At 42.3% G+C, this 13,373-nt stretch overlaps 1 protein-coding gene across 7 annotated transcripts in view; it reads right to left on the bottom strand.

Annotated features, from left to right (window-relative positions):
- LOC103545262 (lysosomal dipeptide transporter MFSD1-like) overlaps positions 1–13,373 on the bottom strand; it is a 43,192-nt gene that overhangs the window by 27,048 nt on the left and 2,771 nt on the right. The window contains exons 3-11 of one of the 7 annotated variants that reach the window (XR_011536442.1): positions 13,034–13,146; positions 11,256–11,298; positions 10,850–10,917; positions 9,175–9,283; positions 3,922–4,020; positions 3,355–3,466; positions 2,161–2,215; positions 1,663–1,819; positions 309–406 (exon numbers count right to left, since the gene is read on the bottom strand). Coding sequence is in view for 4 of the 7 variants with exons in the window: in XM_070606876.1 (XP_070462977.1) it covers positions 8,746–8,841; positions 9,175–9,283; positions 10,850–10,917; positions 11,256–11,298; positions 13,034–13,146 (429 nt within the window). In the remaining 3 variants the exon portion in view is untranslated. Of the gene's footprint in view, positions 1–308; positions 407–1,400; positions 1,820–2,160; positions 2,216–2,978; positions 3,066–3,354; positions 3,470–3,921; positions 4,060–8,019; positions 8,842–9,122; positions 9,284–10,849; positions 10,918–11,255; positions 11,299–13,033; positions 13,147–13,373 lie in introns of those variants that run through there. The other 6 variants (XR_011536441.1, XR_011536443.1, XM_070606877.1 and 3 more) reach the window with 6 other exon arrangements.

Raw genomic sequence — 13,373 nt, 5'->3', positions numbered from 1 at the left:
ACGTCCCAGACAGGACAGAGCGGGATAGCACCAGATTTCATCATGCTACTCAGAACAGGGTGCACTTTAGAATTTATGATGTGTTTATTTCTGCAATTTTCCATTTAATATTTTCAGATCACAGCTGACCGTGAGTAACCAAAACTGCGGCAAGCAAAACCAGAGATAAGGGGAGACTACTGTATTTTCAGGGTCAGAGCTATCCCAGAAGCCTCAAGATGAGCAGATTCAGGAGACCTGGAGTTCCATATGATAGTTAAATCGATACAGCAGAAAGACATCACATGACCCACGGTGCAAATACTTACAAGCCATATGCAGTTCCCAGCTGATGTTCAGGAACTACAAATGCCACCATTGGCCACAACGTACAGGCAAGTAATGAATAAGAGATTCCCAGCAGACACTACAGAAAGCAACATGGAAAAAGCTAAAAGTCTTATATGAACCAAAAGTAAATTTCCTTTGATGCAGATGAGCAAGAGTAACATAATAACTAATATACAAATACTCATGCAAATGTTATTGCAATTAGGCTAAAACTCAAATTTAACAGAAAAAAGTCCTGGCCCTCTCTAACAATATGTCTCTAGTGACAAAATACACACACACTGTTTTAACCATTTTATATTATATGCATATATATATATAACTAGCTGGGCCCAAGGTGCAGTCAATGACCAAGCAAGAAAATAAAACTAATTTGCCAAAAGTTATTACCAATGTTTCAGGCAAGCTAATTATCCAGTATTTATTAGGAATTACAAATTAAGCCATCAAGACAACATCACACCAACAGTCCATTATCTTACCTCTGGGTCATCAACACCCAAATGGAGAGCAGGGCAGAGAACCAACAACCACCACTGGTTGTTAAACATCACCTAACGCTGACTTTTTCTTCAATTAAAAAAGAAACCTTATGATTTAAGTTAAAATAAGATCGTTTACACCTGTCAGATTGGCAAAGATTAAAATAATGCCAATGTCCAACACAGGCAAGGACACTAAAAACAGACACATTCATATGTTACTGGCAAAGTTTAAATGGGTGGACAGTTATTGGAGTTGTCGTTCACAGTATCTATCAAGATGTCACATGTGCAAAGCCTCCGCTACAGCGTTTCCGCTTCTAGGAATCTGTCCTCCAGAATTCTCACCAAGTGCACAAATAAATATACAGGGAAGAAACGCAGCACTTCAGCCTGTGGTCTTAGAAATGACATTCTGAAGAACAGTAACACAAACTTGATGAATTCACTATCACTTCTGACCTACTAAGAGTCAAAAACAAAAGAATTCAAAACCATGGATATTGGGCCGACAGCTTTTTTTGGTCACCTATGATGGAATTATTTCTTTTAATGAAATACAAAAAACAAAAATTAAGCTAACAAGCATTTGGCTTTTATAAGACTACTTTATTTCAAATTCTATTTCAGCATTAAGATCACTCTGTTAAATAAGACAAATGAAAAGACAAGTACCTTATGCGTGAATATTAATACTGATACTCTGAAAATGTTTTGCAGAAACTGAAATCAAGTTATCGTTCTCTGCACTGTCATAAGCACTCCATCGGAGGAGCTGACTGTGCCTCCAGACATGCACACAGAGTCCTGGCTGAAGCCCCAAGCCCCCAGGTGCTCATGGAGACATTACCATAGCAATCCAAGGGTTCCACAGCGTCAAGGCCAGCATCATGTGGGAAGCAAGAGTGGCTGCCACTGCACACAGGACCCAAACAATGTTCCTTCCTGTTTTATCCACCAGGAGCCCAAATACTGGGGACATGGGAGCTGATATGACATAGACAACACTGTCCAGAGAACATAAAAGATATTTAATAAAACATGTCACAGCTAAAAAAAAAAAAAAAAATGCACAAAGTCCCTAAAACCATCAGGCAAAGCAAATCCTAGTTCATTAATTTAACATTAGTCTAAAACGGTCATCGGTAAACAGAAATATGAAGAGCGGTGCAAGACTTCTTCGGTTTTCCATTAATGCACAGATGGCCACTCAGGATTCAAGTCCCACCAGAGTCTTGGCCTCACAGTGGATGTTACATCACATAAGTCTTTTTTGTCTCAAACAACTGGCTATAATTAAAGATCCAGGCTATGCACACAATAAGCACTTAGAGAATTAATGAAATACCTGTTAATTGCACTTGCTGCCTCAGATGAAAATCCAAACTTCTCTATAAAGAAAACTAAAATAAAGAGAGAGAGAAATAAACACTTTAGAGAGAACTGCTGTTTTTAAAAAATAAAGGCAAAATAAAGCTGAATAAAAATAACTAGGCCTTCTTGATACTGTTTTCCTACCTTATTTGATATTCACCTTCAAGCAATCAGCTAAAGGTTTAGTGTTTATACAAAAACTTCAACTAAATAAAATATACTGATGCCTAGTTTTTCTCCCTTTTACATATACAGCAAACAGTACAAATTTTTCAGAAAACCAAATGTATTGCTACCAGAAATTGCGACTGCTTCTTTCCCTTAAAAGCAGCACTGAATAGGTTCCTCGCTAAATAACAGATGGGGGTTTGTTTCAAATTATTTAAAACAACAGCCTGAATTTAAAGCTTATAATTACAAGACGCATCCTCACAAACACACTCTCACACTGCTCTGTTTAAGCAGCTGCCAATGAAAAAGCAGAGAGAGGGAGAAGATAAAGCGAAGAAGGATTTGCGTTGAACCCTGAATTTGAGTCTGGAGGAACCACAGTCCTAGCAAATGCAAGTGTGCCCAGTCGCCGTGAGACAACACGACATCTCCATTCTCAATCAGAGGATTCCTAACCAGGGAATACAGGGGAAGTGAAGAAGAATACACATCCAAAATCAAGTATTAAAATAAATCTACATTATAAATCAAAACTGTTATTAGGGATCTCTTCAAAAGAATAATAAAAGTATTAAACCAATACTAGGGGACAGCCCAGTGGCATAGTGGTTAAGTTCGCACGTTCTGCTTCGGTGGCCCGGGGTGCTCCGGTTTGGATCCCAGGTGCGGACATGGCACCACTTGGCATGGCATGCTGTGGTAGGCGTCCCACATATAAAGAGAGGAAGATGGACACGGATGTTAGCTCAGGGCCAGGCTTCCTTATCAAAAAAGAGGAGGACTGGCAGTAGTTAGCTCAGGGCTACTCTTCCAAAAAAAAACCAATAGTAAACCTTAAGCTAAGAAAATCAGCTGTATCCCAGATGTAAAACAATTCCTGTGTAAATATAAATTATAACCAGAGAAGAAAGATCTACAGCTAAAAACAATTACATTTCTGTGATTGAGCTGTGATTATAATTTAACCCACAAAGATGGAATGCTAGAGAATACTCACTTCCCAAGCCCAATGAAAGGGAACACGGCAACGTAATAGGAGACGCAGATGATAAATATGAGCCACAGGGGTAAGGAGAAGTCCTTCACATCAGTTAACTTAATAACTTCACCTGGGAGGAGGAAGGGAGGCGGGTGTGGGCGTGACCGTCCACATCTATGTCAAGAAGATTTTTCTTTTATCATGTGATTAACATTTGCATTCAGTTTTAAAAAATACTATTCTCAGTAAATTACTGGAAATAGTTTGCGGGATAACTTAAAAAGACATTAGAAAAAGCAAAACCTAAGACTGATACCTACTTCCTGCTCCCTTTCAGGAACACCCATCATTTTGCAAATATACAAAGTACAATCAAGAATGTAAATTATGCCAAAAACACTTAAGGAGAAAGAAAATGTAACCAAAAATTTAGACAAGTGGAAACAGATTTGGAAATAAAAGACACAAGACATGTACTAAGCCTCACTACGTTTATAACACTGCACTAGGAACTTATCTCATTGTAAATTATCTCAAAAAGAACATAATTCCCCAAAGCCCCACTTTTCTTGCATTTATACTTACCTGTTTTTCCTTGTTCTTTATGAAGGATTCTTTCTACTCTGTGATCCAAGTAAGCAAGGGCCAAGGCACAGATTAGGGAAAGGACACACGTTATACCCCCTATAACAAAAACAGAGAGATTTTTTAAAGAGAACTAGACTGAAGGTTCCTGAAAAGGTGCACACTGCGCTGACAGAGAAGACCTGCATTCGGATGCCCGTGAAAGCTCAGTGACAGACAGGACTGACAGGGAGGAGCTGCATACGGACAGCACTCAACTGGCCACTCAACTGGCCGTCAGCAGTCGCCTTACTGCAGCGTTACCTACCAGGCGGCTGGAGAGGAGAGGGCAAGACCAGAACACACCAGTCTAGTCTGCAACGCAGAATATAGACTCAGGAAAGCTGATAACCAGCTAGCAAATCAGTCGTAATTTCTGAACTCAGTCTGCGCACCAATTATTGATGGATGCCAGGAAACAAATTCCAAAGGCAAAGTCCGGTGCTGGGATACCTCAGCCTCCTTCTCATTCTTTCCCACAGTCTGCAACCCCTGCTCCCAGCCCCTGGCAGCCCAAGGGGCCCGCCTCCCTGCAGCACGGCTGGCTCGCTCAGGCTCTCTTTCCCTGGGTATTCAGCATGACTCTCGAATGCTCATCTCACAGTAAAGTAAAGCAGGAGAAAAAGGGAATAAAGTTTACACTTACAAAGAATTTTAAAAAGAAGCTTAGTAAAATAAATGAATCCCTAATTGGCTGACATACTATGTGAGTCCACTTGAAAAAGTGCTGAAGTGAGAGTCAGCAGACACAGGTTCCGCTTCGGGCACTCACAAGCTGAGTGGTATGGAGAGAGACCCCTCTCTGGGCTGCAGCCTCCCCATCTGTAAATAAGAGGCTTTGACTTGATGACAACATAGGGCTTTTCTGGCTCTAAAATTCTTTAAAACTCTCAAATTCTCCATGGTAGAGGGAACTAGAAGGAATCCAGAAGAGCCTTTCAGAGGAAGGAAGAGGTTTTAAGTAAGGCAAAGAACGTGACAGGAGGGCTCTCTAGAGACAGCGTGCCAGTGTGGCACTGCCTCTCCACTGCCCTCTTTGACCAGGCTGTCCCAAGGAATTCTAAGGGAGGCAAGAGGGCACCGGACATTCCCCGACACCCCACAGGCCTCTGCAAGCAACCACCTGTACACCACGGGGCTCGCCAGACAGCATGCTGCTCAGAGAAAAGGCACAGGTGGTGAACCCAGAGGGCCTCACACCCAGCAATTGGCACAGCAGAGCCTCCGCTGAGAGAACCTGAGGCCAGAAGGGACCCAGAGAGCTTTGGTCAAACACCTGTATGTTACAGAAAAGAAAAATGAGGCACTTCCTTGTCCAAATGACGGAACCAGTTAGAGCCAGGACCAGAGCCCAGGCTCCAGCAGGTTTCTTGCCTTATCACATCACCCTTGATCCCGTAACATCTAAGCTCTACAGGCGTCCTAACCGAATGTCATCAGAAGGAAGCAATCTTCCTTCTGCCACAGACCACCAAGGAACACCTCACGGGCATAAGTTCCCGGACTGTCGTCAGAGTTTTCACACACCTCTCCCCTCTGCTCACCACGACAACACTGAGGTAGATGAGGTGGGAAAAGATCCTCCAATGTAAGAAGTGGAAATAAAAGTACAAATGGGGTTGGACCAGCCTAGTGGCATAGTGGTTAAGTTTGCATGCTTCGCTACAGCAGCCCAGGTTCACGAGTTCAGATTTGTCAACATAATTAATTTAAAGTAACAAATTACAAAGGAAAATCAAAGGGTGCTGAAGTTTCAAGCCCCAACTAAGACTTGAATAATAAGAAAAATGAGAAGTACACGACCTGAAGGTGTAATGAACACAGTTCAAGCATCTAAACTCCAACAAACTGACAGCTCAGGCAAAGAGAACAGTCACAGAGAAGGAACGCCAGAGCCTCTGTGACCGTCCTGAGGACGCACAGGGACAGGAGAAGTGCAGAAACATGACTGCGTCTACCCCGCAGCTCTGTGATGGGATCCTCTGGTCCCCGCATCTCACAAGGACCCTAAACACACAAGGCAGAGTAAGCAGAGCCACCCTGGCTGCCCGGGCTCGGCTCACCCCACCGCCTCCTCAGGTCTCCCCACCACTCCAACAGCCCCACCCGCCTCCTAGAAGCCCGAGATTCCTTTCTAAAAACTGAGGGCGCCTCAGGACGCCTCAGGACACAGCTGAATGGACAACAACTGATTTGTGGTCACACAGAAAAGAAGCTGAAGATCTCTAGTAGTCAGGATGATGTCACTGAGAATGAGTCTTGCTCAACTGATCCTAGCTCCTTCTCTAAGGAGTTACTAGACGACAAGATCAACAAATTGCCAGGCATATCTTGACTTGCACAAGATGCATTAATGAAGTACTCAGAATATTATTTAGATAATATGGGAATAACACTTAGAAATTGTGGATAAAATTTAGAAAATATGGGAAACCACACTAGTTATCAAAGAATTACAAGTTAAAATAATATTTAGGTGTTTCCTATCAAATTGATGAAACGACTTTTTTTAAAGTAATAATAGCCTGCACTGTCAAAGCTATAATAAAAAGGATTCTCTCATATCCCATGGATGGGGATTTGAACGTCTCTGAGAGGATAATGTGGAAATATGTGTCAACAGTCCTAAGAAACCCTCATAAACCCTCTGACTCAAAAATAATTCCATGCCTAGCAAGCTAGCCTCAGGAAACAAGCAGAGATGCAGACAAGTTTTATAGAGTGTCACACAACAGTGCCATTTATAACAGCGAAAAATTAAAAAGAACCCACAGGTACAAAAATATAGGAATGTTACATATATAACATACATAGGTGTTAAATATTTCGAACAATAAAATATTACGTTAAAAACTTCTTGTACTGGATTTCTTCTTACCTAAAATATGTTACAAGCATCTTCATGCCATTTATTAGTCTTGGAAAGCTTGATTTTTTTTTTTCTCTTTCTAATTTTTTTTATTGAGTTATTGATAGGTTACAATCTTGTGAAATTTCAATTGTACATTAATGTTTGTCAGTCATGTTGTAGGTGCACCACTTCACCCTTTGTGCCCACCCCCCACCCCACCTTTCCCCTGGTATCCACTAAACTGTTCTTGATCCATAGTTTTAAATTCCTCCTATGAGTGGAGTCATACACAGATTATCTTTCTCTTGCTGGCTTATTTCACTTAACATCATTCTCTCAAGGTCCATGTTATTGCAAATGGAATGATTTTGTTCTGTTTTGCAGCTGAGTAGTATTCCATTGTATATATGTACCACATCTTCTTTATCCATTCGTCTGTTGATGGGCACTTAGGTTGCTTCCATGTCTTGGCTATTGTAAACAGTGCTGCAATAAACATTGGGGTGCACAGGACTTTTGGGATTGCTGACTTCAGGCTCTTTGGATAAATACCCAGTAGTGGGATGGCTGGATCGTATGGTAGTTCTATTTTTAGTTTTTTGAGGAATCTCCATACTGTTTTCCATAGTGGCTGCACCAGTTTGCATTCCCACCAGCAGTGTGTGAGGGTTCCTTTTTCTCCGCAACCTCTCCAACATTTGTTGCTATTAGTTTTAGATATTTTTGTCATTCTAACGGGTATAAGGTGATATCTTAGTGTAGTTTTGATTTGCATTTCCCTGATGATCAGCGATGATGAGCATCTTTTCATGTGCCTATTGGCCATCAGTATATCTTCTTTGGAGAAATGTCTGTTCATGTCTCCGGCCCATTTTTTGATTGGGTTGTTTGATGTTTTGTGATTGAGTTGTGAGAGTTCTTTATATATTAAGGATATTAAGCCTTTGTCAGATATATGACTTGGAAATATTTTTTCCCAGTTAGTGGGTTGTTTTTTTGTTTCAATCCTGTTTTCATTTGCCTTGAAGAAGCTCTTTAATCTGATGAAGTCCCATTTGTTTATTCTTTCTATTGTTTCCCTCCTCTGAGAAGGCATGGTGTCCGAAAAGATCCTTTTAATATTGATGTCAAAGAGTGTACTGCCTACGTTTTCTTCCAGAAGCCTTATGGTTTCAGGTCTCACCTTTAGGTCTTTAATCCATTTTCAGTTTATTTTGGTGAATGGTGAAAAAGAATGGTCAATTTTCATTCTTTTACATGTGGCTTTTCAGTTTTCCCAGCACCATTTGTTGAAAAGACTTTCTTTTCTCCATTGTATGCCCTCAGCTCCTTTGTCAAAGATAAGCTGTCCATAGATGTGTGGTTTTATTTCTGGGCTTTCAATTTTGTTCCATTGATCTGTGCACCTGTTTTTGTACCAGTACCATGCTGTTTTGATTACTGTGGCTTTGTAGTATGTTTTGAAGTCAGGGATTGTGATGCCTCCCGTTTTGTTCTTTTTTCTCAGGATTTGGAAAGCTTGATTTTTAATGGTAAGGATTTTTTTAAAAACCTCTATTCATAGGAGTTTATGAGGAGAAAACCTAAAGGGGTTTGGGACGGTCAGAACACCCTACAGGTTGCATTAATAAAAGCATAATGTTGTTCTCCTGGGTGCGGTCTTTCAGACAAAACCTAAAACACCATGATCCTTTCCACGGTGCAAATGCCAGGAGCAGTGGCCACCCGTGCTCAGTCCAGAGAGGTGTGAGCACCACGGTCAGGCACCCGAAACCAACATCATGCGGCTTAGACAAACACAGAAAATGAGCATGTATGACCAAGAATTTAAGAGCTGCCTTAGTAAGCAAAGCGCTGGCGCACAGCAGAGGAAATGAACATTAACCAGAGGACAAAGTCAGAGCCATCCGTCACGCTACTCGCGCAGGCGCCCTTCACCGCTGTGTGAGGCTGAGCTCTACGAAGTTAGCCGGAGAAGATGGGCCGCCCATCACAGCGAGCTTCCAATCACTGCGAACGGCACGCAGAGCCTGGGGGAGCGTACGTGAAGACTTTCACAGCAGCAATGCCGAAATGGGGGAAGAAATCAGACGACAAAACCTGTAAGATCCCTCCCACTGCGCCGGTTCTCTGAACTAATGAATGCGCAATTAGCCATTTTAGTCTGTACCCCAAGTTAAATACAGTTAGAAACGCCTTAATTACAGTAAGGTAAATGCTATACTATGGTCTAGAGAAAAATATTAAAAATCAGTACCTAATGTATCATATGCAAACACACTTCATCCTGAAATTTTTAAGAGATAATCACAACATTCAATCTTTTGCTTGCTGTTGGGCTTCATTAGGTTTATCATACTTACAATTCTAGCCATGCTAAGCTGGAGTCCAAATACCAAGTTTAATTCTTTGCCTTTAAACCAACTCACAGCATATGTATTCTGGGCAACTGCTAAGGACTCCCCACCAATCCTAAAAATGAAGAAAGGAAGAAAAGTCACAGCTTTTCACGGTCAGCAATGCAGCAGGTTTAAAATTTTGACACCCCTCTAATCAAAGGTCTATGCCCCTCCCCTGCATCCAGCTGGGCTTGTGATGGCTTCAACGAACAGAACATGGCGGGGCAGCACTGTGTGACACCAAGGCCGGGTCATAAAAGGTGACATCTGCCTTTTCACTCCAACATTCACACTTGGAGCCCTGAGCCACCTCGTAAGAAGTCCACCCTGAGCCTGCCACGCTAAGAGAAAGCCGAGCCACAGAAAGAGTCCACGTTTAGGTGCTGCAGCCCGCAGTGCTCGTCTTCATGTCATCCCAGCCCAGGCACCAAACATGACAGTCAACGAGCTTTCAGATGATTCCAGCCCCTAGCCTTCCACAAATCTCTCCAGCTGGGGCTCCAGACATCAGCTGCACAGATAAGCAGCCCCTGCTGTACCCTGAACCCAGGAATCCAAATTCCTGACCCACAAAGCCCGCACACACAAGGTAACGGTGGTTCTAAACTGCTAAGTGTTGGGGAATTTGACATGCCGCAGTGATACCCACGACAGGCAATAAAAGGAGTCTGAGTTCCACATCACCATCTATGCCATATAAAAAGTTCACGTGGGGAGAGTGGTCCATACTTTATGGAAGCACAGATATTCCGTCTTTTCAGGCCGATACCCTCCATGTTCAACATTCTCCTACCGCCCGGGTTTTAACTTTCCTTCTGTAAGTTCTACATATTGATCATCCCCTGCTCCAGGCCTTGAGCTAGGCGTTTCCTCTCCTCCGTATCCTAACACTGAGCCCTCCTCACCTCTCTGTCCTGGTCCAAAGACATCTCCTGTCTCCTCTACTAACCCAAATCTTACACTGACGTCAGGCCCACTTGGTCCATGAGGCCACTTCCAACGACACTTCCATCTCTGAATCCCTTTCATATTTTTATGTACATTTTATTTTTTCTCTCTCACTTAGAGCACTTTTTGGGGTATCTCACATATGGCTACATGTCTCTGGTACCTGTGCAAAGCTTGAATAAGTTACGTCATCTGTGTCCCTCAGGGCAGGAAGCCCAAGGCTGGACTCAGAATGGGCTCACTGAACAACACGAAATTCATGAGAGGCAATCGGTCTACTGGTTGCTCATTCAAGATGCTTGACAGCGTCCAAAAGGACCTGTGCCTCACCCACTAAGACAGAGCAAAATCTTCCTGAGTCACCAGCCTAGAAATCGATGGTCTGTAGTTTTCTAAACGAGGTTTAAACCAGAGTCTTCAACACAACAGCAAACACGCAGGAGACTGTCATTCCTGGGGAAGCATTTAATATTCAAGTCCCACACACAGTCAACCATGCCCACTCAACATCGCTGCTTACTTTAAAGGAAAATTAAGACAACTAATGAACAGCCTTATTTATATGTAGCTAGATTTCAAGGATATGAAGTAATTCTCCAAAAGAGACAAGTTTTTGTAAATGTTTAATAAACTGATAGATGAACACTAAAACAATAATATATTAGAATAAATTAAATTATGCATAACGTACCCAAACACAAATCTTCCAAATTCCATCAGCCAAAAGGCATTAAAGATTCCACCCAGGGCAAACACCACCTAGAATGCAGAATCAGTGCAAAAATAAACTCAAGGTATGCAAGAGAAATAGCAACTTACAATGCGTCACAACTTCCACAACAGTGGTAATGTTCCTTCTCAGTGAATGTCACTGCTCGTCTGTCTCGAGGCTTAACACGGCCTTGTGGTATGCTGCACGGGCACGCACGGACCGTGCTTAACACGGCCTTGTGGTATGCTGTACGGGCGCGCACAGACCCTGCTTACTTAAGTAGGCATTCATTAAACATATCTTTGCTGGCGGAGTTAGACAAGAACTCAAAAATCACTGCCACATAATGTCAACGAATGACAGTGAATGTTTAGGCCTTTCTTACCTGCCCAATGCAAACAAAGCAGCTAAAAATAATGGTGCCCCATCTGAGAGAGAGAGAGAGAGTAAATTAAAAGGATGTTACCAAGTCCTTCAGTAAAAATTCACTTTGCTTTTCTTTGACCCCTCCGCATTCCCTCCAAGGAAAGAAAATGAGGTGCTGGTCTGCCCCTAAAGTGAGCAGCTTTCCTAGGCTGAATGCTAATCTATACAAGTCTTGACTTCTAAGGGGATTCTAGAGCCTTCAGTAATGGCATATGCTGATTTAAGCTACTATCACCTCTTAAAAAAACCTACTAAATAATTTTTAAGAAATTTCCAGGGTTCCCATTTAAAAAGAGACATTATAAAATTTCTATTAAGTTTAGGATTGATTCTAAGGAATTCTAAATTAAGTGGTTACAATTCTTTTTTTTTTTTTTTTTTAAAGATTTTATTTTTTCCTTTTTCTCCCCAAAGCCCCCCAGTACATAGTTGTATATTCTTTGTTGTGGGTCCTTCTAGTTGTGGCATGTGGGACGCTGCCTCAGCGTGGTTTGATGAGCAGTGTCATGTCCGCGCCCAGGATTCGAACCAACGAAACACTGGGCCGCCTGTAGCGGAGCGCGCGAACTTAACCGCTGGGCCACGGAGCCAGCCCCAAGTGGTTACAATTCTTGATAACTAAAAACTATTTTTAAAAGGACAAATACCAACCACGTTAACACAACCAGAAATCTGCCTCTAATGTTGCACACTTTGAGTATCTGATTAATGTTTCCCCAGAGTGACAGCATCCGGCATTAGAAGAGTCCTTAGAGATGTGGGGAGTAAACCGTCTTCAGAAACTCAAACCCCTCTCAAGATCCTGGTGAAATGGCCATACCACATTTCACTGAATGCTCTCCAGCACTAGAAACTCACCGTGGTCCCAAGGCAATTCACGGCCCCTGCTCTCAACCCGACCAAGCAAAGTCTTCATCGTACTAAGTGGAATCTGTCCCCGTGAAGTTTCAGGTTAATTCTATCCCTATACACCAAGTGAAATAAATTTAATTCCTCCTTTAACTCTTCAAAATGTTTAAAAGTTAGTCCCCAAATCTAAACACTTACAGTTTCTTCAATTCTTTTCCACCAGACATGACTGGAAAACTCGTCATTTTGCCCTCTGCCTTCTGAAAACATTCCCAGTCTACATTCCTCTTAACGACACACTAACACCACACACGATCACAAGGACGAAAAGTGGCAGAGCTCACAGTGCTACTCCTTCCTCAGCATCTAACAGAACCGGTCACAAAAAGTTCCATGTCCAAAGAAGGGCAGAAAGAGAAAATTTCTCTGGGGCTGGAAGAGGCCGATACTAGGCACGTGCAAACCCTGAACCTCCACCTCTCTCAGTCCTCACGACCACCTCGTCAGGGAGGAATTACCGTCCATATTCACCGATAAGGAAACTGAAGCTCAGGAAGCTACAACAGCTCCGAGGAGCTGGGAAGTTGAGCAAGTGGGAGCAATGGGATTCAGACCCTGGCATGCCTGCTTCCAAGTGAGGGCATAATTTACCTTTAGAGAACTGAGTTACCTTATTCCGGGAGCAGCATTTACTCATCCCAACCTTAACTGAAACACCAAGTTTCAAAAACCAATTCCAGAGACAAAAAAAATCATAAAAAAATAATAAAGCAGATTATCATAATCAATACAGCGTTTATTCAGTTCTTTTTAGAAATACCTTAATCTAGTTCTGCGTTTTCCTAATAATCAGATTTTACCCATAGGTGAGATTTTTTTCAAGCTTACCGTATTCCAAACACTCGGTCTATCAAAAAGCCACCAAAGAAACACAAAACTACATTGGGCCAAGAATACCAGGCATAGAGCAGCATGAATTTCGTGGTATTCACCTGCATATCCTATATGGAAAGAAAATAAAACTATTTTTTTCCAAACAGTTAAGTTTAGCAACTAACAATGACAACATTCTTTCTGTGTAGGGTAGGAGTTTCTTCATCATTTGTGCTCACTAAGTGCTCTGAGAATCTCCTGAGGGCCATGGCCCCACCTGGGAACCCTGGGAAGCCCCTGAGTCCACATGCCATTTCAGAGGCTTCGTGGAGTCCAGGATCGATCAGATCCCCCA

This window comes from Equus przewalskii, unplaced genomic scaffold (assembly GCF_037783145.1).
Source record: "Equus przewalskii isolate Varuska unplaced genomic scaffold, EquPr2 contig_R1840, whole genome shotgun sequence".
NCBI lineage: Eukaryota > Metazoa > Chordata > Mammalia > Perissodactyla > Equidae > Equus > Equus przewalskii.
The sequence above is the reverse complement of the archived record's forward strand: the minus strand, read 5'-3'. Positions and strand labels throughout refer to the sequence as shown.